At 44.9% G+C, this 25,902-nt stretch overlaps 1 protein-coding gene across 1 annotated transcript; it reads left to right on the plus strand.

Annotated features, from left to right (window-relative positions):
- Positions 1 to 7,292: 7,292 nt before the first annotated feature.
- On the plus strand, positions 7,293 to 24,876 carry LOC140724186 (NACHT, LRR and PYD domains-containing protein 3-like). The gene is made up of 5 exons (XM_073038671.1): positions 7,293 to 7,357; positions 15,190 to 16,927; positions 17,855 to 17,941; positions 23,563 to 23,730; positions 23,895 to 24,876. Exons 2-5 carry the CDS (start codon positions 15,255 to 15,257, stop codon positions 23,980 to 23,982), a joined length of 2,016 nt encoding a protein of 671 aa, XP_072894772.1. The 5' UTR covers positions 7,293 to 7,357; positions 15,190 to 15,254; the 3' UTR covers positions 23,983 to 24,876.
- The last annotated feature ends 1,026 nt before the right edge of the window (positions 24,877 to 25,902 follow it).

Here is a 25,902-nt window from a genome sequence, read left to right on the forward strand (position 1 = left end):
TATGAGAACTCCTCACACTGCAGTTTATAGCGGGGGAGGGGGTCGGAGGGAAGGGTGTAAAGAGTTGATGGTTCCATTATCTAGTCGGTTGTTGGGACCTGTTGTGGATCACCGCCTGCAGTGTTGATTCCCTTCTGTCAGAAGTGTGTGGGTAGGTGGGAGATTGCACATTTAAACAGAGACGTAACGTAAAGAATTTTGCTTCTCATGTATATCAGGGATGTAAGTAATGAAGTTAATACAATTGGATATGCACAAACACAGATTCGAACAAAAATACAATAGAGGGACCGAGATCAGGATGGAAACGGTAAAATGAGCACGTTGCTAATGTACAAACACGAGAAAATCTGAAGTTGTTGGCAATCCCGGGCAACACCAGGAAATCTAGGAATAGATCTAGGAAAAGAAGGTTTAACACAGAGACATCTGCACCTTGTGAGTTGTCCTGTGAGGAAACGTCTGTGATCTTGGCTTTTTTCAGTGATTGAGAAGAATTCGACATGACCTGAGTTTACACGGTGGTGTAGTTGATTGTATCCGTAGTAGTTTGGTAAAATCACTGGGATATTTGATGAGACATAAAGTATCCTGCGGCGTCTTGACAGGGACGTCGACAAAATAGTTCCTGTTCTGGGAGGAACTGAAAGCAGTTGAAAACAGTCTCCCCCATTGTCTCCTCTCATTCTCTCCCCCATTCTCACCCCCAATTCTCTCCCCCTCTCTCCCCCTCCCGCTTTGTACCCCTCTCCCTCACCCCTCCCTCGAATGACCTCCTCAACATTCAGCAGAAGCAATTATTCCAATTAATTCTGTAATCTCTGCATTGTAAATATCACTGCCAGGTGCATGTCTGTTTTCCTTAAAAACACACACACAGAAAAAAGCATTCATGTCCGTAATGCCACAGTTTTAAAGACAATATTGAACAGGTAGAAACACTGGAAATCCTCTCATGACCAGGGACGTATTGAAACATCACAACGTTCCCCACCCAGTACGGTCTCTGTGTGTACTCGGTGCTGAGCTTCTGTTTCTGTTCCAGCGAATCCGAGTATCTGAACTTTGTGGGTCCAAACAGTAAGTGAACACACCGTGAGCGAGATTCAGTCGATAACACACATATAAACCTGGGCTTCTCATCAGGTAGCACGTAATTCCACACCCTGCTCCACAGCGCATTAAGTATATGACACAAAAGCTGATTCAAGCAAATGATTATATTGTGCTGTTCGGTAAGTTCGCAGAATGCACAACATTAGTAGTTGTTGTTCACAGAGAAGTTTATCGTAGCATATACGGGATCAAAATGGACAGGGGGTGGTAAACAGATTGCAAAACCAACCCGAGCTGCAACGGATTCATGCAGATATTGGGGATTATGTGGAGGAAACAGCCAGAGGAAGTGGATGAGACAGGCGCAGTCGCATAATTCAAAAAGAAGCTGGGATGTGTAGATGGAGTGAAAAGGCCAGAAGGGAAAAGGGCCCAGCACAGAAAATTGTGATCATCTCAGTGGGCACTGTGGTTGGCATTGTCTCGTTGGGCCGAACGCTCTGAATTTGGACTCTATTGCTCTGTGAGTTTGTCAGTAGATGCGCCAGCGCCAGGTATCAGCGGAACGACATAGACTTTGTGTGGAAGGTGTTGTTAATGGGGAATGCTTGGTACCCAAGCCAACTGCTTCTCTGATAACAGGGGATGGAAATACTGTCATATTTGCAAAGTAATCGTACTCTCTCTGACTCACTGTCTGCTTGTTGTGTAATTCACTGCATCACCAGCAGGTGGAGCTTTCCAGAACCGGGACCAGGATGTAAACAAGACGACGACGATCAACAATAGTCAGTCAGAATCAGAATGGACAAAGGTATGATACGTTGGGATTTTTGAATTAAACGTTTATCGCGTTTGTACACAGTAGTTCAGATGAAGAAACTGACACAGGTGTTAACAGGGCATAGAAAAGTTTCATCAGGCAGTGTCACTGATCCCACTGGTAAAGCAGCCTTGAGTAATTGATCAACCTAACAATTCCAGCGTAGGGACCTGACACCGGTAATGGTCGAATGACTCCGCTCACCAGGCAAAGCTTCAGCTGAGTGTCAGGAACAGGGGCTCCTGAATCAGGTGGTTGTGAGTGAAACACAGACGGGAGTGCGACAGCGGTCTTGTGGTTTATGTAAATGTTCAGGGTCAGGGTTCGTTTCACCTCAAGGCAGGCCCTGATGTGTAAGACGTCGCCAAATTTCATTTATAAAACTCAACGCCAGATGATAGGAACATATCCAGGATTTCAGAGATTGTGTGTTAACACAGCATTTCAGTGTTTGGAAGGAAAGCTATCAAGAATCCTGGGTTTTTATTGGCTGCTGTGCAAAAGGGAAGAGGGGTGATTCCGAAATCTGTTTTCTGTAGCAGAGCGGAGATCATTGCCGGTGGTGAGAATGGCTGAGGATCAGGAGGCAGCTCATTGTAGATACATTTGTGGTCTGCTTCTGAATTTTAACACCCCAGCGAAAATCTGGGATGTGGAGAAATGGTGAACGTGAAATTCTAAATACTTCCCTCTTGAGATGATCTTCTACCTGAATTTAAATTCTCAAGATCTCTGCTGGGAAACCTGGTATAACCAATGACTAAATGTCTCTGTCAGCTATAGAAATTGTGATTGTGCTCAAATCTGTGATTCCAGATGGAATAAAAAGATGTTACAGCCTGGAAACGGGTCCTTCAGCCCATCTAATTCATGCTGATCTAAATGTCTGAGCTTGCTCTGTTTCCCTGCAGTTTTCCCAAATTTCCCTTGTAAACTTCTTCTACCCCTTTTCCTGCCCACATGCTCTCAATTTTGTAATTTTATTTGTGTTTGCGGCCTCCTCTGGATGCAGGTAATTTATACACATCAGCCACCACGTGCAAAAAGGCCCCTTTGGTCCCTTTGAAATCTCTGACATCGAGTCTGAGACTCCTCTACTCTGGGAAAAAGACTGTGAATATCTTCCCCATCTGCACCTCTGATTACTGTATATGTGTGCGTAATGTCACTTTTCAAGCTCCTGAGCTCCAGGGCAAACTGTCCCAGCCGAACCATTTAACACAAAAAACAACACCCTAGTCCAGTCCCGTAGTGGTCATTCTCAACTACACACTTTCTAGTTTAATCACCTCCATCCTATAGATTAGCAACTACAACTTCACGCAAAGCTCTCTAAGCGAGACTTTGCCGATGACTTGCATAGTTGTTACATGACGGTCATCAGGCGGGGGATAAGATGGCAACCAGGAGAGCGGTCAGCATAGATCTCAAGGTAATGGTCAGCCTGCGACCCAGGGAACCGAACGATGTGCGTCTGAAGGGAATGGTCAGTCTGTGACGAAGGGGACTGGATATCGTGTTGTAAAGTGATTGGGGAATGTGTGATCCAGCAGACTGGACCATGTGTAATCTCGTGGATGGTCTGACACAGACTACTTGACAGTTAGTGACCCAGGAGAGATCAGCTTGTGGAAGATAATCACAGTGATATTTCCCAGTATCACCGGACACCATTGCATGAAGATCCCGTGTCCATCCGTGTGTTCAACTGCAGTGAGTTCAGTGATCAGTATTATTGTGTCTACCCTGTTATTTTACTGAGAGTGAATATGTCCAGTGACCGGCTTATTGGGATGGTCACCTGGCAAGATGTACGGTTCACATTACCGAGCACAGTTCCACTCAAAATCTGGTCAGCCAGAGTATCTGCTCCATTACAGTTTGAATCAGTTTTGCTCAGCTCTATATCATACTCGTATAACCTAAAATTCACCACTTATTTCAGGTGGGATATTGAATCGAATAGGGAAAGTACTGAAGAGGGTTTTACCAGGCGGATCATCGAGGGAAGATGATCTGGACACGGGAAGCAAGGTACCAAAGCAGGATCTGATTGAGAGCAACGTCACATTGGAATGCGATCCGGCCGCAGCACAATTGGAGCAAATTCAGCCTAGAGACAGTGGCTTCAGAGACATTGGTCAGGACCCTGGAACCAGCGCAAGTGAGGCGACTGCCTGTCAACCCAGAGACAGAGACGTCAGAGACACTGGTCAGGACCCTGGAACCAGCACAAGTGAGGCGACTGCCTGTCAGCTCGGAAGCTCATTGAATATGGATTTGTCAAGTCCCCAACAAGGAGCAGGTGAGTGAAATATGAGGGTGATGGGTTCGCAGAATGTGGCAGGGAGGAGGGGAAATGTGATTCCTTGTTGGAGGGTTGGTCAGAGGAGAGGGGGAATGTGTGGGTGTGGTACATGTGGTGTAGTGGGGCACCTGTTACCCCACTACAGAAAATGTACTACCTGCTCTGAGGATTTCCAGGATGTGTATTGGAGGAAACGCAGCTGTCCAGATAAGGAGAGTATTTCCGGGATGTGAATCAGGGGAAATGTATTCACCAGGATGGAGACAGTATCTATGCGAAGCGAATATTACCGACAGTCCCAACATTTATTGCCCATCCACAATTGAAATAGGTGAGTGGGTCGGGTGGGGGAATGGACTGGTTTGCATTAAATGTGATCCTTCTGGTAACCTAATGCCTAGGACATTGTTGGGTAGGTTTTAAGGCCAGTGTTGGAGATGGGAAATTAATACTATTTTGTATCTGTAGGCAGGTTCAAGGCACGTTTTTTGTTGAGTTGGGTGAGAGCGGTGGAGATGAAGGATATCTGAGTTCAAGCCTACATTTTCCTTTATATATTCACAGATCCAGAGTTTACGATCTCCGACCTCCTGGCACAGGGGGAGGAATATCGACTGTACCAACTGACAAAGTTCTATGGAGACAGACTCAAACAAGCGATTGAAGAAAAGGTTGAAAGATTCGGTTGGATGTTGACAAAGGAGGGACATTTCAGTCGAGAAGAAAATGAGGTGAGTGTATCTAGTGTATTGTCACTGAACTGCTGGTATCAGAGGGAACAGTGATCGATATTCATCTCCTGCACGTTCAAGGTGGGGAGCACTGGGATCTACAGGTTCAGCGTCACCTTTTCCTCTCACACCTGCTGCATTTAACAGTGTGATAGAAGTTGTGATAGCAGTGGCTCTTATTCTGCACTTCGAACATTGGCTGCATATCTGGACTTCGAATAGGCATTCATTCTGAAACTAATTTCAAATCTTGGCTGAACCGTCGGGAAGATTCACCTCACCTCATTAATCCAGGATGAATATTAAACTGTCAATTGTGCCAACTGGCTTCACAACGGTACTTGAGGGAGGGAAACCTGCCAACCATATCTTATCTTTTTGTCATCTGCGTCCAAATGCGCCGAAAACTTTTCCTCAATTATCGACATCTTCCCAAATACTGATCAAACTAACTGGCCTATAATTTAAAATGGTCGGTTCTCCGAAAACATTCCAGAATCTAGTGATTCTTGAGCGATCATTACTAATGTCTCCACAATCTCTTCAGCCTCCTCTTTCAGAAGCAATCGGGTGCAGTTGATCTGGACTCATCTATCTTCAGATCTTTCAGCTTCCCGAGCGCCTTCTCCTTAATAATTGCAATTACACTCACTTCTGCCCGCTGATATTCTCAAATATCTGGCATGTTCTAGTGTTTTTTACACTGAAGACTGACGCAAAATACTGACTAATACCTTCCGCCATTTCCTTGTCTCCTGTCAGTAACTCTCCACTGTTATTTTCCAGTGGTCCAATATCCACTTTCCTCTCTTTCACTCTTCATGTATCAGGCGGACCTCTCGCAAGCCGAACTTCATATTCCATATTTTGTCTACTTACGGCATTTTAATTGCCTTCTGTTGGTTTGTAAAAACATCCCAGTCATCCAGCTTTCTACTATATTTTGTAATATTCTGTGCCCTCTCCTTTGCTTTTGTGCTGCTTTGACAACCTCGTCAGCCACGGCTGATTATCCTCCCTTTAGAATAATTATTCAACATTGTGATCATTTGTCCTGCGTCTTCTGAATTGCTCCGAGAAACGTCAGCCTTTCCCGCTCTGCCATTGTCCCTGTTAGGATCATTTTCCAGTTTTTATTTGCTCACCTCCTCTCCTATGCCTCTGTAATTCCTTTATCCAACTGTCACACAGATACATCTAACTTTTCCTTCTCCCTCTCAAACTGCAGTGTGAATTCTGATTTTTTATGATAACTGCCTCTTGTTTATTTACCTTAAGCTCGCCAATCAAACCTGGTGCAATACACCACGGACTCCAGATCCGCTTTTCCTATAGTGGGCTCAGCCACAGGCTTCTCTCAAAAGCCATCTCATAGGCATTCTATAAATTCCCTCACTTTGGATTCAGCACTGACCTGATTTTCCAAAGCTACCTGCATATTGAAATTCCCCATGACTATTTTATCATTCACCTTTTTACATGACTCTTCTCTCTCCTGTTGCAATTTGTAGCTCACATCCCCGGCTACTGTTAACATGCCAGTATATAATTTCCATCAGGGTCATTGTACCTATGCAGTGTCTTAACATCTACATCGTCCAATCCGATACCACCTCTTCTCAGGACTTTTCATTTTTAATGACAACAGAGTCTACCCAACCCTTTCACCCACTTGCTTATCCTTTCGATTCAATATTTATCTTTGGATTTAAGGACTCAACTATGATCTTCTTTCAGCAACAATTCAGTGATGCCCACCGTCTATTTTCTTTTGCTCTTTCGGTCTCCCCTCTCTTCCATTCTTGTTGTCACATCTTGTGGATATAACTTTGCACATTGACAGATCAAGTAAATTAGTCATGTTTCATCCACCGTAGGGTGTCAGTAAATCCTTATTCTTTCACGATATTGATGCAGAATTTCCTTCAGTTACTGTTTCTCTGTTAATGACCGAACCCAGGGAGAACGAGGCAGCAGCCCAGTGACGGCATCTGTTCTGAAACTGCCGGGACCATGAACAGATATTTTTCTCCACATTCTGCATGTCTGTCTGTCTGCTCCACAATAATGTCACCGCTTTCCTTTTGTAGAAAGTCACTGAACTGACAGAGAAGGGAAACCGGACAGAGAGTTCCAAACTCTTCCTTAGTTTGATGATGGGCAAAGGCTTCCAGGCCCGGAGGGCGATGTGGGAATCCTTTCAGACATGGAGGACTGAATTACCGAAGTTAGACAGAATACTGAGGGAAATACAGGAACGAGGTCTGTTAAAACCACGCGCTGAACACAAAAGCACATTAAAATAAACATTTTAGTTATTTTAATTATTTTAGCTCTATTTCCATGTATTTATTTTAATATATATTTAAACAGGTCCTGATCCACAGAAATACATGAACATCGGCCAAGGGTTATCTGAATTACCCCCTCAACTGATCGGTGAGTGATCAAATGCTCAGTTCAAACCACACCTCAAGTGTTAGTCTGTGACTTCGCAAACCTAGGAATCAAAATTCACCATTAGTCATTTGCTGATCTCTGGATTCAAGCAACAATTCAAAGAATCTCTCTTCGCAGCCTGAATATTCTACAATATATTTTTTTTATTAATCCAGCTGTTGGTTCTGCTGAAGCCTTCACTCCAGGTCCTAACGCTCTAGGAATCCCCACACGCCCCAGGCAGGCTCATGATACACAGTATAACCCAGTCCAGGTGACTTTTCTATCTTCAGACCTTACATCTTCCAAGCTCCTTTTCCTTTGTAATAGCACTACACGCAATTCTGTTCGCTGATGTTCGTTACCTTTTGTAATTCCGCTAGCGACTTCCACAGAGTTTGTCTGGCATTTTCATTTCACACGTTACTGCAACTACAACATAATTTTTCAGCGGTGCGATATCGACCCTCTCTCGTTTTTTACTCTTTACATATCTGGCAAAGACAAAAAAAAAACTTCGGATTCCTTTCTTATATTGAGCATATCCTTGCATTTCCGGAACATTCATGTATATCTAGGAGCATCTATAACATAGACAGTAAATTCCAGGCACTCACAACTCTATGTAAAAAACTACTCACAATTGCTGTAAATTTACCCCATCTCACCTAAACCAAATGCACTCTGATATTAGTTACCAGTCTTAAGTAACAAAATAACAAACACAATACAAAATGTCGACCCAAACTCTCATCTCTCAAATGTGTACACCTCTGTCAGATCTCTATTCTACCACCAGGGTAAACAAATCAAATTTATGAAACCTCTACTTGTAGTACATGTTACCGAATCCAGGCACAATCCTGATGAACCTGTTCTGCACCCTCTCCGATCCTTCCAAGAGCTGGACAATCAGAAGTGAATACAATACTCCAGATGCTCCCTAAAACCATAGGATCTAGGAGCAGAATTAAGCCATTCGGCTCAGTGAATTTGCTCTTCAATTCCTCGCAACTCCATTATCCTGCCTTCTGTAAATGTTGATGCTCTTCCTAATCTTCCTATCGACCTGCATTTTAAATATATTCAATGACGTTGCTTCCTCAGCCGTCTTTGATAATTATTTCACAGATTTACCACCCGCCAGCCAAAAGATTTCTCCCAGTGTGGGTCCCTGCCAGCCAGGACGGTTCCCCACAGTTCCCAAGCATGTTAATTTTCTTTATGAGCCTCCCATGTGCGACCTTGTCAAAGACTCTACCAATATGCAAGTAGACAATATTCATCTGTAACTTCATCCATCACCTTTGTCACCTCCTTGAGGAACTCAATAAAGTTGGCAAGACGCAAGCCCCACCCAAAACCTCGCTGCTGAACCCCAACCCACCTCAAGCATTCTCTTTTTCATACTCCCATGGGGCAGAAGATATAAAAGGCTGAAGGTACGTACCATCAACCACAAAGACTGCTTTAGTTCTGCATTTATAGAACTATTGAATGGTCACCTACTATGTTATTATTGGCTCTTAATAATAATAAGACAATTTTATTTATATAATTATAGCATCGTGCATCTAATAACTGATAACAACTCACAAATGCTAATAACACATACTAACAGGAGAGCAGAAAGAATACCGATCGGGTATGAACAACAGATAACAGATTATGTAATTCTATTCCAAACCCTGTGGATAGCAGAAATCTCTCAGTGTTATATTGTCTATCAAAACATTTGATTCTCTCCTTCACATGGTTAAGAGAAGTTCCAAATATATATAAAATTCATCCAATACGTGAAATTTCTACAACATCTGATGAAGCATTGGCGCAAAATAATCGTCCTATTAACAGCAACAAAGGAACAACCACAATTATCAAAATAAATTGAAGGATATTCTGGAGTGACTCTCTAAGCCCACCATGGTTTTGTCTAGTTTTAAACCCGCTTATAATTTACGGAAACGGACATAAATCAGGTATCAAATGAGGAAAAAATACAAATTATACCTTGACACAGCTATTCATTGATGAGTTGAAATGATTTGCTCTTGCATCAGTAAAGCTAAAACAAATAATTCAAATAATGGAGCTAATTTCCAAAGATATAAGCATGAACTTTAGACTACGAAAGTACAGAACATGAAGCATAAAGAAAGGTGCAATAGAGCCAGTAGAATATCATATAGAGCATCAGGATACAATGCAACAGAATATGAAACATATATCTAGGATATCAATAAACAAAGAAAATAGATCATCGTGTGATAGAGGAAAACCTTCCAACAAAATGTACTTCAAGGCTGAAAAAAATCTGAATTTATATGAAGGATCAAGAAAATCTGACAAAGAGAGCTGAACAGTAAAAATATAACAAAGGCAGTAAACACTCACTGTGCCCATATTGACGTGTATTTTTGGTAAAATATCCTGGTCTGAAACAGATCTGCAAAATATGCAAAGAAAAATAAGAAGTTAAGTAACAATTTCTAGAAAACACCATGTGCACTGCAGCACACTTAGATTTATACGAACGAGCACAGTATGAGGATGATGAATAACAGATCTATAAAAAAATGAAACAACAGCCAGATAAAAATTCTCAGAATCAGTGTTAGTATCACGGACACATGTCGTGAAAAGTGTGTTTCTGCGCCAGCGGCACAACTACAGTAAAGTGTGTGCGGTGAGCGTGTATACATGTATACAATTGTAGAGATAGAATCGCATCAGCGTGAGTTAATCAGTCTGATGGCCTGGTGGAAGAAGCTGTCACGGAGCCTGTTGGTCCTGGCTTTTATGCTGCGGTCCCGTTTCTCGGATGGTAGCAACTGGAACAGTTTGTGCTTGGTGAGACTTGGATCCAGAATGATCCTTCGGGCCCTATTTACTTCCTGTCTCTGAAATGTCCTAAATAGTGGGAAGTTCACATCTGCAGATGCACTGGGCTGTCCGCACCACTCTCTGAAGAATGCTGCGATTGAGAGGAGTACAGTTCCCATACCAGGCAGTGATGCAGTCAGTCAGGATGCTCTCAATTGTGCCCCTGTAGAAAATCGATAGCATTTGGGAGGCCATACCAAACGACCTCAACCATCTGTGGTGAAAGAGGTGCTGTTGTCCCTTTTTTCACCACACAACTGCTGTGTACAGACCACGTGAGGTCCTCAGAGATGTGAAAGCCGAGGAACTTAAAGTTGTTCACTCTCTCAAACCCAGATCCATTGATGTCAATAGGGGTCAGCCTATCTCCATTCCTCTTGTTTCTGCGACTTTGCAACCATCTCCTTTGTTTTTGCGATATTGAGGGAGAAGTTGTTTTCTAGACATCACTGTGTTGGGGTGGTGACTTCTTCTGTGTAGGCTGCCTTGTTATTATTTGAGATTTGGCCAATAAATATAGTATTGTCAGCAAATTTAATTAGTAGATTGGAACTGTGGCTGGTGACGCAGTCATGCGTATACAGAGAGTAAAGGAGAGAGCTTCGGACACAAACCTGGAGGGCTCCTGTGTTGAGTGTCAGAGGGGCAGAGGTGGGGTGCTCACTCTTACCACCTACAGACGATTTGAAAGGAAGTTCAGGTTCCAGCTGCAGATGGCAGGGTGAAGGCCGAGGTCTCTGAGGTTCTTGTCAAGCCTGGAGGGAATGATGGTGTTGAATGCTGAACTGTGGTCTAATAACATCATTCTCACATAAGCATCCCTCTTCTCCAGATGTTTAAAGACGGTGTGCAGAGCAGTGACTATTGTGTCATTTGTTGATCAGTTGTGTCGGTAGGTGAATTGTAGTGGGTCCAGTGTGGGTGACAGCATGCTGCAGATGTAGTCCATGAACGGACTCTCAATGCATTTGCTTATTATTGAGGTGAGTTCGACAGGACGCCAGGCATTCATACATGTTGCCTTAGTCGCTTTAGGTTCAGGGACAATGGTGGATGATTTGAAGCAGGAGGGCACTCTACACGGAGAGGAAGAGATTAAAAATGTCTCTAAACACACTTGCTAGTTGTACCGGGCACATCACGAGGATGCCGTCCGGTCCCGCAGGCTTGCGACTGTCCACTCGTACTCAGAGATGACCAAAGTGCAGGTCGCTTTGTCGGCTCTCCTCGGGGGTTCAGTGTTGGCGATATTGAACCGAGTGTAAAATAGATTTAGCTCCTCTGGGAGAGAGGCAGCGATGTTGGCACCATCAGTGCACTTGGCTTTGAAGTCTGCGATGGCGTACAGACCTTGTCATAAGCTGTGTGTGTTGTTGGTGAAGAGTTGTGCCAGAATCTTGTCTCTGTATTATCGTTTCGCTGTCTGGATTACTTTCCACAGATTGGAACTGTATTTCTTGAGCTCCTGCTAATTACCGGCAATGGAGCTATAGCTATGCATGTCTGTGTGATTATATGAAATATAAAATTAAATAAGTTGTGCTTGAATAGAAATACAAAAAAAATAGTGAGGCACTATAGATGGGTTCAATGTCCATTCAGAAACTGGATGGCAGAGGAGAAGTTGCTTCTGAATCATTAAGTGCGCTCCTTACTCCGATCCTGTACAGTAGTCCCCATGAACCAGATGGTGATGCAGCCAGTTACAATGCTCTGCAAGTTACACCTGTAGAAATATTCGAGTGATGTTGGAAACTCCTGATGAAATATAGCCACTGTTGTGCCTTCTTTGTAGCTGCATCGATATATTGGGTCCAGGTCAGATACTCAAATATTGACAGCCAAGAATTTGAAATTGCTCACTCTTTCCACATCAGATTCCTCTATGAGGACTGGTGTGCTGTGTTCCCTCATCTTGCTTTTCTGAAATCCACTATTAGCTCTAAGAATATATGCTCATCAACGCAAGGAGGATTCAGCACTCCGTACAAGCATATACAAATCTGACAAGTGGTACACATCACTGAATGGAAATGAAAGCAGAATCCATAAAAATTAAGACACTATCATAATAGTAGAAAACGTTAACTAATGGAAAAGTCTGACTCCCCATGGAAGACATCCCCACGATCTGACCCGACTAGATGTTGACAAGGAAGCGTCGAGCCCCTGGCTCAGAGTTGGAGACCTGTTCCCAGAAACAGAAGACATAGTTGTAACAATACAGGACAAGGTTGTTAACACATATAGTTATCAATAATACAAAATAAAAGACCAATAGGTTCAAGATGATAAATGCTGAGAGTTACAAGAGAAACCAGAAACAATCCAACACATTACAAGACCCTGCAGTAGTTTAACTGAATCTCATTACTTACACAGGCACAATCAAGTGGTGGACAACATTCACAAAAATCTTGCTTAAACTACAACTGCTGAAAAACACCATAATTTACTATAAGTACAAGCCTGCTTCAAATTTCGAGTTAGAGTCCTTCATATCATACTGTGACCGATCATTGTTTCAGATAGGATAATCCATGATAAATGTTCGGATATAATTTTTCAGGATAAACAAGCAAAAACAACTTACTTAATCGATATAGCCATTCCAAACTTAACATACAGAAATCAATTAGTAAAAAACACCAGAAATATGCTGACTTAAAAGGGGAAATGAAAGACTATGGAACACGAACTGGGTATTCATTAACCCAATCGTAATATCGATAACTGGTATAATCCCAAAGGATTTACACAATAGTACTAATAAATTAGGCCCACACGGCAATACTTGTGTAAATCTTCGAAAACACATCATGCCATACACCACGAGAATAGTCTGAAATTCCCTATCAATTCAGACTTGAGTGTGGTTGGCTATGCCCGTACATCGAGTTTTACCAGTTTAGGCTGAGAAAATAATAATAACAATAACCTATTTATAAAGCACCTTTCATCCAGACGATGCCTTCAAACCACATCACAACGGGATAAAGTGGAAACTAGAAAATAAAAGACAAAATGTGTCAGTCTTAATATACACCTCAGACTTCTGCACAGTACTGTAGTTTTAGGTGTTGAATTCTACAGTTTGTGAGCATAGTTCCAAAACAAAACCCTGACCTCCCAAAGATCCTTTGACCTTCTACCTTACTGTCTGCCTGCACTGCATTTTCTCGGCAACTGAAACACTGTTTCCCTGAACTATTCTGTTCCGTTTTTCCTTGTACGACCTCATTGCACCGATGTGATGTAATGATCTATTTGGATCGCATACAGAAAAGCTTTCCATTTTACCGTGGTGCATGTGACATTAATAAACCCATTTATCGATTTATTGTTTTCAATAATATAATGCCACAAGGTTGCTTAAAGTTGTTATACACGATGAGCTGCCACGATCTATTGGCGTGCAATAGCTCCCAGTGGCGTGCAACTAAAATAGCCTCTGACAACCAAGTACAGCTCCTGGCCTTCACGTGTAGTTTAGCCAATAAGTCCAGTGGAAGCGTTTCTTCCGACAGGAGAAGGGTCAGAGGCGGGTAACTGGAGCCTTACAGCCAGTCGCTTTGGGCAGATGGGGCTCATCGGCTGTGATTGACAGCTCACTCAGGAGCAGGAAAACTCTGATCTCAAAACTCCACTGCCATGCAAAGGTACCCCTCATATGGAAGAATTTGGGAGTAAACCCAATGGGAAAACTCCTGACCTGGAGCCACTAAGACAGTGTTAAATGGTGTTCACCGCAGACTGCCATCTCCTGCGACACCTCTGGTGCCAAGCTGTGTCAGTCTCTGCCGTTCCTTTGTGTTCATCAGTTGCATGGGGTGAGGGAGCTTGCTACTTCGGCAAAAGTTTCCTCTCCATATCGTAGTGCCGTGGCTTGCAGGGGCAGGACATCCACGGTCGACTTTAGCAGACGGAGGCCTCCTGAGACAGCGCCCCACCCCCACAGCAAGACTGATGAGTAGCAGTTGCCAGGACTTCACCATCCTCTCCCACAAACATGATGTACATCCTGAGACAGACACTTGTTGTTTCTTCCATTAACAGAGATTCCATCTTTCCACCAATCCTCCATCACTGCCACTGAAAACTAGCCATTTTCTTTCTTGTCGTTCCGATGGGTTATCGATCCCCAACCTCACTGTGATTCTCCCCCAGATGCGGACTGGCTTGAGTATTTCCCGCATATTCTGCTCCTCTTTTGATGCAAGAGCAGTGGACACCTATGACTCTCCAATGTACAGCTTTGCCAAAATGCACAGTGTCCTGCTCTCCATAGTTCCACACCAGATCAGAAACATAGAAACATAGAAAATAGGTGCAGGAGTAGGCCATTCGGCCCTTCGAGCCTGCTCAGCCATTCAGTATGATCATGGCTGATCATCCAACACAGAACCCTGTACCTGCTTTCTCTCCATACCCCCTGAGCCCTTTAGCCACAAGGGCCATATCTAACTTTCTTTTAAATATAGCCAATGAACCGGCCTCAACTGTTTCCTGTGGCAGAGAATTCCACAGATTCACCACTCTCTGTGTGAAGAAGTTTTTCCTCATCTCGGTCCTAAAAGGCTTCCACTTTATCCTTAAACTGTGACCTCTCGATCAGCATTAATATCGTTTGTTAATGATGCAAGCAATGCATTAAATATAGTGAAATGTTGTTGTAACGGGAGTACAGTCAGGATTGGAATAGGATATCAGGGGAATGTTCAACTTCACAAGTAACTAGTATCAGAATGTGAGGATTGGACATTTTCTGGTCCTTTTATCACTGTTAATTTTGCTGTCTGTGAACAGAATTTTACTTTCTGCTCCAATATCCATGGAAGCATTGAATTAATTCATGTAATCTCAAAAACTGAATGTTGAAATGCAGTGATAAATTTTTTTGTCAGTTGAGCCGTTTCATATTTTGACTATGTTCTCTGTTCCCATGGAAGATGTTCAACAGAAACACTAGGAGACTCTGCGGGTACAAACTGAAACACTGAGAGTGAACACGATTATGTTGACGGAGAAGGTGAAGGTTTTCCAGCTGGATGATCGATACGCTGAGCTCACGGTCATTTCTACTGTTCGAGATCGGAGAATGGTGGAACATGAGCTGCTGGCAAGAGGCAGAGACCACGAAGAGTGGAGAGAGGAACATCTCCGCAGAGAGTTGGAGAAAATCCGGACTGATCAGTTATTCCATAGCAACTTTTCCCGAAGTGAATCAAAATCTGGGAGTTCGGCAGCAGTGGCCGGAGTCCCAGGAATTGGGAAAACCACAATGATACAAAAGATTGTTTATGACTGGGCCACGGGGAAAATATACCAACAGTTCCAGTTTGTCTTCAGTTTCAAATTCCGGGATTTAAACTCCATTAACTGCAGAATAAATCTGAGGGAACTGATTCTGGATCAGTATCCTTACTTTGGGAATATCCTCAGGGAGATATGGAAGAACCCAGAGGGATTGCTGTTTATATTTGATGGTTTGGATGAATTCAATGACAAAATCGATTTTGCTGACAGTCAGAGAGACACAGAGCCTCGGTCCACAGGCACAGATCCTGAATTCAAGTGCAAGGTGTCCGAAATTGTGCACAGTTTAATCCAGGGAAAGCTGCTCCCAGGGTGTTCAGTGCTGGTGACCACCCGTCCCACTGCGTTACAGTTATTGGAAAAGGCGAAGATCAGTGTCCGGGCTGAAATCCTGGGATTTTCTGGTAAGGAACGGAAGGAATATTTCATCAGGCATTTTGAAGCTCAGACGGTGGCAGAAGCTGTTTTCAAACACGTGAAGGAGAACGAGATCCTGTACACCATGAGCTACAACCCCTCCTACTGCTGGATCCTCGCTCTGGCACTGGGCCCCTTCTTCACACAAACAGTCCGGGACCCGCAGCGAGTTCCCAAGACCATCACCCAACTGTACTCCTACTATATTTACAACATCCTGAAAAACCACGGCCGTGAGATTGAGAACCCCCGTGATGTGTTACTCAGCGTTGGTCAAATGGCCTTCAGAGGAGTGTCCGAGAAGAAGATTGTGTTTACAGATGGAGATTTGATCAAGTTCAATCTGCAGCCTTCCCAGTTCCTGTCCGGGTTCCTGATGGAGCTTTTGGAGAGAGAGGATTCTGCCCGGAGCGTGGTGTACACATTCCCACACCTCACCATCCAAGAGTTTGTAGCTGCAGTCGCACAGTTCCTGAATCCACATCCTGGGGATATCCTGATATTCCTCACTGAAGCCCACAACACGACAGATGGGAGATTTGAGGTATTTCTCCGTTTTGTTGCTGGTCTCTCCTCCCCAATGACAGCTCGGGGCCTGGAGGAGTTTCTGGGTCCATTTCTTCACCAAACGACCTACCGGGTGATTGACTGGTTGAAGGAGGAGGTTAAACGCCAGTTTGGAAACACATGGAGTGAAGATGGTAAAAGGAGCCTCCTGAACACATTGCACTACCTGTTTGAGTCTCAGAATCGTGGACTGGCTCAGGACGCACTGGGATCTGTGAAAACACTTTCATTCAGTGGAATGACACTGACCCCGATTGACTGCGCGGTCCTGTCTCATGTCATCGGACTCTGTGATACAATAAAACACCTCGACCTGGAGGACTGCCACATTCAGTGTGAAGGATTCCAGCGGTTGGGTCCCGGGCTGCACAAGTGCCAGGAGTTGAGGTAACTTGATTTACCTCTCATTCTGAACTGTGAAACACTTACATTGTGTTGTTTCAATGTAAAGGTATTTGTGTAAAACTGTAATGAATCAGATTGTGACAAATGCCCAGGGGATCGGTCAGTAAATCCCCAAGAACGGGAGGGTTCTGTGGTTCCTTGTGAAGGGATGTTGGAGACTTCATCAGATCAGTGAACAACGGCCATTGGTTTAATGGTAGTAAATCACAGGAATAGCCGTGTTTCTCACTGCCTGTGACACGTCCATTGACAATGTTCCTTCTCACTGTTACTGACACCCAGACCGACACTGACTGCAGCAGGTGGGTCAGAGATTCACACCCCCTTCCCGGTGAGAGACAAAAGACCATCAGCAGTCTGTCGCAGTGAGAAGGAAAGAAATATCATTTTGAGATTGTCCTCCCCTACCCTCCCCGTGTGTGACTATCTCCATTTCTAGATCATCTAATCAAATTGAATTATCTTTTCCCTTTGGTATCTTCCTCTGGGATCTTTCTTCCCCATTCCCCTCCCTCCCGCAGGTTCTGTCTTCCCATCCCTTTTCCTCAGGTGGGGTCTCTTCCACCGTCTCCCATCGACATTTCCCCATTCACAAATCTTCCTCACAGTGGGACTTTCTACAATCCCTCATCACTGCCCCTCCTGACCCTCTCACATCAGGAACACTTTTCTAATCATCGGGGAATGAGATAGAATATGTGGAGTTTACAGTGTCACACCGACAGACTACACTACTGACATTCGGTGAATACCCTGGTGCTCGTCAGTGAGGGACATTGATAGTGATGGGAACTCCGATCAGTGATTTACTGAAGGGTTTAATGTTTCATGAAATATCTGAATGAGAGAAATTCCCCCAGACCTACGGTTTGAATCACTTTGTTCATCAATTTGTCTGTTTGTGTTTAGACTTGGGCAGAGTCAACTGGGAGATTCAGAAGTGAAACTGGTGTCCGCGGCTCTGAGGAACGCGGAGTGTAAAATACAGAGACTGTGGTAAGTTCCAGACTGTGGGAGATTGTGTTTACAGTCACTGGGTGTCTGTCACTGAACATTAATGTGATCAGCAGAAACAAAGAAACATAGAAAACATACAGCAAAAAACAGGCCCTTCGACCCACAAAGCTGTGCCGGGCATGTCCATAGCTGAGAACTACCTGGGGTATACCCATAGCCCTCTATTTTACTAAGCTCCATGTAGATATCCAGAAATCTCTTAAAAGACCTTATCGTATCCGGCTCCACCACCGCCGCCGGTAGCCCATTCCACGCACTCACCACTCTCTGTGTAAAAAAATGAAGCCCTGACATTGAAGAAGGAGAGGACATTGTCGCCAGAGTGCTTGGGTACCAGGGTAATCCGGGAATGCTTTAAAGGGGAGGGAAGATCACCTAGACTAAGAATAAGATTGTAGTAGGCCGCCAGGAACGACGGGTCTGTGCGGCGAAGCTGCTCGAAGGTGATCCTATCGGGGCCAGCTGCAGAGCCTGACATCCCCCTAATTGCTGAACCTACTTTTACTTACTGTAAAAAATGAACCGCTGTACCTATTTCCAATCTCTTTGAAAATATGCCCTCTCGTGCTAGCCATTTCAGCCCTGGGGAAAAGCCTCTGACTATCCACACGATCAATGCCTCCCACCATCTTATACACCTCTATCAAATCACCTCTCATCCTCCGTCACTCCAACAGAAAAGGCCGAGTTCACTCAACCTATTCTCATAAGACATGTTCCCCAACCAGGCACCATCCTTGTAAATCTCCTCTGCATGCTTTCTATGGTTTCCACGTCCTTCCTATAGTGAGGCGACCAGAATTGAGCACAGTATTAAAAGTGGGGTCTGACCAGGGTCCTATATAGCTGCAACATTACGACTCGCCTGTTAAACTCAATCCCACGACTGATGAAGGTCAATACACCATATGCCTTCTTAACTAAAGAGTCAAACTGCGTAGTTGCTTTGGGTGACCTATGGACTCGGACCCCAAGATCCCACTGACCCTCCACACTGCCAAGAGTCTTACCATTAGCACTATATTCTGCCATTATAGTAGACCTCCCAAAATGAACAAGTTCACACTTATCTGGGTTGAACTCTATCTGCTACTTCCCCGCCCTGTTTTGCATTCTATCAATGTCCCGCCATAGCCTCTGACAGCCCTCCACACTATCCATAACACCCCCAACCTATGTGTCATCAGCAAATTTATTAACCCATTCCTCCACTTTCTCATTCAGGTCATTTATAAAAATCAAAACGATTCGGGGTCACAGAACAGATCCCTGAAGCACTCCACTGGTGACCAACCTTTATGCAGAATATGACCTGTCTACAACCACTCTTTGCCTTCTGTGGGCAAGACAGTTCTGGATCCACAAAACAATATCTCCTTCGATCCCATACATCCTTACTTTCTCTATAAGTCTTAAATTGGGAATCTTATCAAATGCCTTGCTGAAATCCATATACACTACATCTACTACTCTTCCTTCATCAATGTGTTTAGTCACATCCACAAAAAATTCAATCAGGCTCATTACGCATGACCTGCCTCTGACAAAGCCATGCTGACTATTCCTAATCATATTTTGCTTCTTCATATGTCCATAAAACCTACCTCTCAGGATCTTATCCATCAACTTACCAACCATTGAAGTAAGACTCACTAGCCTATAATTTCCTGGGCTATCCCTACTCCCTTTCTTGAAGAAGGGAACAACATCTGCAACCCTCCAATCCTCTGCAGCCTCTCCCGTCCTCATTGATGATGTAAAGATCATTGCCAGAGGCTCAGCAATCTCCTCCCTCGATTCCAACAGTAGCCTGCGGTACATCCCTTCATGCCCCGGTGATTTATCCAATTTGATACTTTCCAAAAGCTCCAACACATCCTCTTTCTTAATATCTGCATTCTTAAGCTTTTCAGTCCACTGCAACTCATCCGTACAATTGCCAAAATCCTTTCTGTCATGTATACTGAAGCAAATGATTCATTAAATACCTCCGCTATTTCCTCCGGTTCCATAGGCACTTTTTCATTGTCACACTTGATTGGTCCTATTCCCTCACGTCTTATCCTCTTGCTCTTCGTATACTTCTAGAATGCCTTGGGGTTTTCCTTAATCCTGTCCGCCAAGGCCTTCTCATGGCCCCTTCTAGCTCTCCTAATTTTATTCTTAAACTCCTTCCTGCTAGCCTTATAATCATGCAGATTCATATCATTTCCTAGGTTTTGAACCATTCGTAAGCTCTTCTTTTCTTCTTAACTCGATTTCCGATGTTCTTTGTACACCACGTATTTTGTACTCTACCATCCTTTCCAAGTCTCATTGGAACGTACATACTCAGAACCCCACGCAAATATCCCTTGAACTTTTCCTACATTTCCTCGGTACATTTCCGTGATTAGGGTTAGGGTTAGGGTTAGGTATGTGAATAGCAAAAAAATAGTTAAGACTAAAACTGAACCATTGAAGACAGAAAAGGTGAATTTATTATGGGAAACAAGGAAATGGCAGATGAGTTGAAGAAGTACTTTGGATCTGCCTTCACTAGGGAAGACACAAACCATCTCCCAGATGTAATAGCGCTCAAAGAAACTAGGGTAAAGGATGAACTGAAGGAAATTTATATTAGGCAAGAAACGCTGTTGGATAGACTATTGAGTCTGAAGGCTGATAAGTTCCCGGGACCTGATGGTCTGCATCCCAGGGTACTTAAATAGGTGGCTCTAGAAATCGTGGACGTATTGCTAATCATTTTCCAATGTTCTATAGATTCAGGAACAGTTCCTGCTGACGAGAGGGTGGCTAATGTTGTCCCACTTTTCAAGAAAGGAGGGAGAGAGAAAACAAGGAATTATAGACCGGTTAGCCTGACGTCAGTGGTGGGAAAGATGCTGGAGTCAATTATAAAAGATGAAATTACGACACATTTGGAAAGCAGTAGAAGGATCAGTCCGAGTCAGCATGGGTTTATGAAGGGAAAATCATGCTTGACTAATCTTCTGGAGTTTTTTGAGGATGTAACTATGAAAATGGACAAGGGAGAGCCAGTGGATGTAGTGTTCTTGGACTTCCAGAAAGCTTTTGATAAAGTCCCACATAGGAGATTAGTTGGCAAAATGAGGACACATGGTATTGGGGGCAGAGTACTGACATGGATTGAAAATTTACTGGCTGACAGGAAACAAAGAGTAGCGATTAACGGTCCCTTTCGGAATGGTAGGCTGTGACCAGTCGGGTACCGCAAGGTTTGGTGCTGGGACCGCAGCTGTTTACAATATGCATTAATGATTTAGATGAAGGGAATAAAAGTAACATTAGCAAATTTGCTGATGACACAAAGCTGGGTGGCAGTGTGAAATGTCAGGAAGATATTATGAGATTGCAGTGTGACTTGGACAGGTTGGGTGAGTGGGCAAATGTATGGCAGATGCAGTTTAATGTGGATAAATGTGAGTTTAATCACTTTGGTGGCAAGAACAGGAAGGCAGATTACTATCTAAATGGAGTCAAGTTAGGAAAAGGGGAAGTACAACGAGATCTAGGTGTTCCTGTACATCAGTCAATGAAAGAAAGCATGCAGGTACAGCAGGCCGTGAAGAAAGCTAAAGGCACGCTGGAATATTCAAGAGGAATTGAATATAGGAGTAAAGAGGTCCTTCTGCAGCTGTACAGGGCCCTGGTGAGACCCCACCTGGAGTATTGTGTGCAGTTTTGGTCTCCAAATTTGAGGAAGGACATTCTTGCTATTGAGGGAGTGCAGCGTAGGTTCACAAGGTTAATTCCCAGAATGACGGGACTGTCATATGTTGAAAGATTGGAGCGACTGGGCTTGTATACACTGGAATTTAGAAGGATGAGAGGGGATCTGATTGAGACATATAAGATTATTAAGAGATTGGACACGCTGGAGGCAGGAAGCATGTTCCCGCTGATGGGTGAGTCCAGAACTAGAGGCCACAGTTTAAAAATAAAGGGTAGGCCATTTAGAACTGAGATGCGGAAAAACTTTTTCACCCAGAGTGTGGTGGATATGTGGAACGCTCTGCCCCAGAAGTCAGTGGAGGCCAAGTCTCTGGATGCATTCAAGAGAGAGTTAGATAGAGTTCTTATAGATAGCGGGGTCAAGCGATATCGGGAGAGGGCAGGAACGGGGTACTGATTGTGTATGATCAGCCATGAACACAGTGAATGGCGGATCTGGCTAGAAGGGCCGAATGGCCTACTCCTGCAACTATTGTCTATTGTCTAACATGTGTTTCCAATTTAGACTTACGTCCCAGCCTGATAGCCTCATAGTTCCCCTTACTCCAATTAAATATTTCCCTAACTTCCCTGTTCCTATCCCTCTCTAATACTATGGTAAAAGAGATAGAATTATGATCACTATCTGCAAAATGCTCTCCCGCTGAGAGACCTGACACCTGGCCAGGTTCATTTCCCAATACCAGATCAAGTACAGCCTCTCCTCTTGTAGGCTTATCTACATATTGTTTCAGGAAACATTCCTGAACACACCTAACAAACTCCACCCCATCTATAACCCTCACTCTAGGGAGATGCCAATCAATATTTGGGAAATTAAAATCCCCCACTTCAGAAACACTGTTATTAGTATTCCTTTTCAGAATCTGTCACCCTATCTGCTCCTCGATGTCCCTGTTACTGTTGGGTGGTCTATATTAAACACCCAGTCGAGTTCTTGACTCCTTCCTGTTCCTAACTTCCACCTACAGAGACTCCATAGATAACCCCTCCATGAATTCCTCCTTTTCTGCAGCTGCGACACTATCTCTGATCAACAGTGCCATGCCCTCTCCTAGTACCATTCGAGTTTCCTTCCTGCGTCCACAGAATCGCCTCTCTGACCCCCTAACTATAGAGTCCCCTACCACTACTGCCTTCCTCATCCCTTCCCTACTCTTCTAAGTCAAAGGGCTGGACTCTGTGCCAGAGGCATGGCCACTGTCGCTTCTGCCAGGTAGGCCGTCTCCTCCAGCAGTACTCAAACAGGAGTTCTTATTGTCAAGGGGTACAGCCACTAGGGTACTCTCTAGTACCTGCTGCTTGCCCTTCCCTCTCCTGACTGTGACCCACTTCTTCAGTCTCCCGTGGCCCCGGTGTGACCACCTGCCTGTGACTCCTCTCGATCACCTCCTCGCTCTCCCTGACCAGATGAAGGTCATCGAGCTGCATCTCCAGTTCCCTAACTCGGTCCCTCAGGAGCTGCAGCTCGACACACCGGGTGCAGATGTTGCCGTCCAGGAGGCTGGGAGTCTCCAGGATCTCCCACATCTGACACCGAGCATAGAAAACCAGCCTCACACACATACTCTCTGCCTGTATTGTAAACAGATAACCTACCTCGCCTCGACCCTTTATCGCCGAAGCCCCGTTGAGCCAAAGCCTTCCTACTCTGTCTCCCGCTCCTCTGATGCTCGCTCTGTAAATCGGTCTTCCTTTTAAACTCTTCTCGCTGTTCTCACTGGCCGACTTGCACAGTCGAGCTGAAGAAAAAAAATCAGTAATTGTGTTACTGATAAACACTGGGGATCTGTACCGCCTCCTGTCTCTCTGTGTCCTTCACCCTCACTCTCGCTCATCTCCAGGCTGATCGACGTCGGTCTCACAGATTCTGGTGCCGAGGATCTCGCCTCCGCTCTCAGTGCAAACACATCACTGACGGGGCTGAACCTAAGATGGAACTCGCTGACAGATCGATCTGTCCCCGCTCTCCGCCACCTCATATTGACCCTTCCGAATCTGTCGTGGATCGAGTGAGTGTTTGTGTTAATGTTCAATGTAATAAAATATCAGCGGATCCGCGGGTTTTCTGGTGATATTTGTCGGTGAGTGTTGTTGAAACATTAACCCCAGTCCCCTGTTACTGACACTGTTGTGTGATCTGTTTATTTCATCTTTATTCTCCCATCTGTTTCAGGCTGCGGGACAATCGGTTCAGTGAGACTGGGAGGAAGGAACTGAGATCTCTGCAGGAACCCAGACCCGGACTGACAATGTCCGTGTGAACATCTGAATGTGTGAACATCCCCGCCCGCGGGACGGGAACACTTTAGCAGATTCTCCGCCCTCCCCGCTCCCCTTTACCTCCCGCCCTTAACTTTAGGGTCACTCCAGGTGTAATTCCCAACGGTTTTAACGGTACTGGCTCCAGTCTTGCGCTGTGTGTCGTTCGTTGCACTCCCGTAGTGACGTATTTCCGCCTCCTGTCCAGTGGTGCTGCTCCCGCCAGATGTAAAGATTTGAGACTCCTTCACCTGAGACCCCGGGGAATTACACAGACAGGAAGTACTCAGGGCCGGGGTTCCGTTTAGGACACTAGTGTCCGGGGGTTGGATTATCCAAGGAGAGAACCCTTTTGACCACTTTGCTGAGGGCAGTACATTTAGTCGTCTGGCCGATATAATGATGTTAAATTGACAAATACCTCGGCAGTGACCCTGGATCTGCAGCGATCTCGGTCACGGCTCTGAAGTGTGATTTTATAATCATCGTTTCCCCGATGCGGAGTGACGGTGAGAAACGGGACTAATGATTCAAATTGTCACCTGTTATGGCCGGTCAGTTAATTGTGTGTGACTGTGAAGAGTCGGGAGCAGCTTATTTATTCCCGCACGTCAATAGCTCACACATTGTTTAATTTACATTTGTCATGATGAAATCAATAAACCGCTGTAACATACTGTTTTGATGTCAGACTCGAGTCACATTAAAGGAAAAACAGTGACCTGGGGTTACTGCTGCCCTCCCGCACCCGGTGAACTGCAATAATGGGTCTGAGCTCCTCACACTGGTACAGCAACGTCTCAGTGTCTGGGTGCCCAGGATCTCATCTCCACCCTACCCCCATCGTGGCTAACTGCCCCCGCAGACAGTTAAAATCGACTGTAATATCAGGCGTGATATTGATGGGGGAAGGAATACCGGCGTTGAGCCACATCATTCCATCACAGACTCCTAGGGTCAGACACAGAGTGATTCTCCCTTCACACCGTCCCATCACACACTCCCGGGGTCAGATACAGAGTGATTCTCCCTCCACACCGTCCCATCACACACTCCCGGGGTCAGACACAGAGTGAATCTCCCTTCACACCGTCCCATCACACACTCCCGGGGTCAGACACAGAGTGAATCTCCCTTCACACCGTCCCATCACACATTCCCGGGGTCAGATACAGAGTGATTCTCCCTCCACACCGTCCCATAACACACTCCCGGGGTCAGATACAGAGTGATTCTCCCTCCACACCGTCCCATCACACACTCCCAGGGTCAGATACAGAGTGATTCTCCCTCCACACCGTCCCATTACACACTCCCAGGGTCACACACAGAGTGAATCTCCCTCCACACCGCCTCATCACACACTCCTGAGGACAGACACGAGAAAAAAGTGGACTGTAGTTCTCGAGTTGAAACAGATTACAGAGGAGACTCTCTTGGAACTGTAGCACCGGACAGGGGGGTACAGATTGGATTCATAAACATTGCGGTGAACAATCACACTTGACTTATAGGGTCGAGAAGTAGCCCAGGATGAAATCGAAGTTGAGGATAATTTTGCAAATTGGGACTCCACCCCTTCCCGTCCTCTCCCACGGTCCGCAGTCCTTCCAGGACGCCATCCTTTCCCGTCCACTCATACGGACCGCGATCCCAATCAAATGCCAATCTTTCCCATTCATTCCCACCATGCACATTGCCAATGGACCCCAGCCCGTCCCATTCACTCCACCCACCCGCATTCCTAACGGGACGCACCACTACCCATTCGCTTGCATCGTCCAAACCTCCAGTGGACCCCGATCCTTCCCATTCACTCCCACTGTTTACCTCCCAGTAGCCCCCTCCCCTTCCCTTTTACCCCCTCCATCTGCACCACATCCCATTTACCCCTGTCGTCCAATCTCCCAGTGGGATCTGAC

Source organism: Hemitrygon akajei, unplaced genomic scaffold, assembly GCF_048418815.1.
Source record: "Hemitrygon akajei unplaced genomic scaffold, sHemAka1.3 Scf000171, whole genome shotgun sequence".
Taxonomy (NCBI): domain Eukaryota; kingdom Metazoa; phylum Chordata; class Chondrichthyes; order Myliobatiformes; family Dasyatidae; genus Hemitrygon; species Hemitrygon akajei.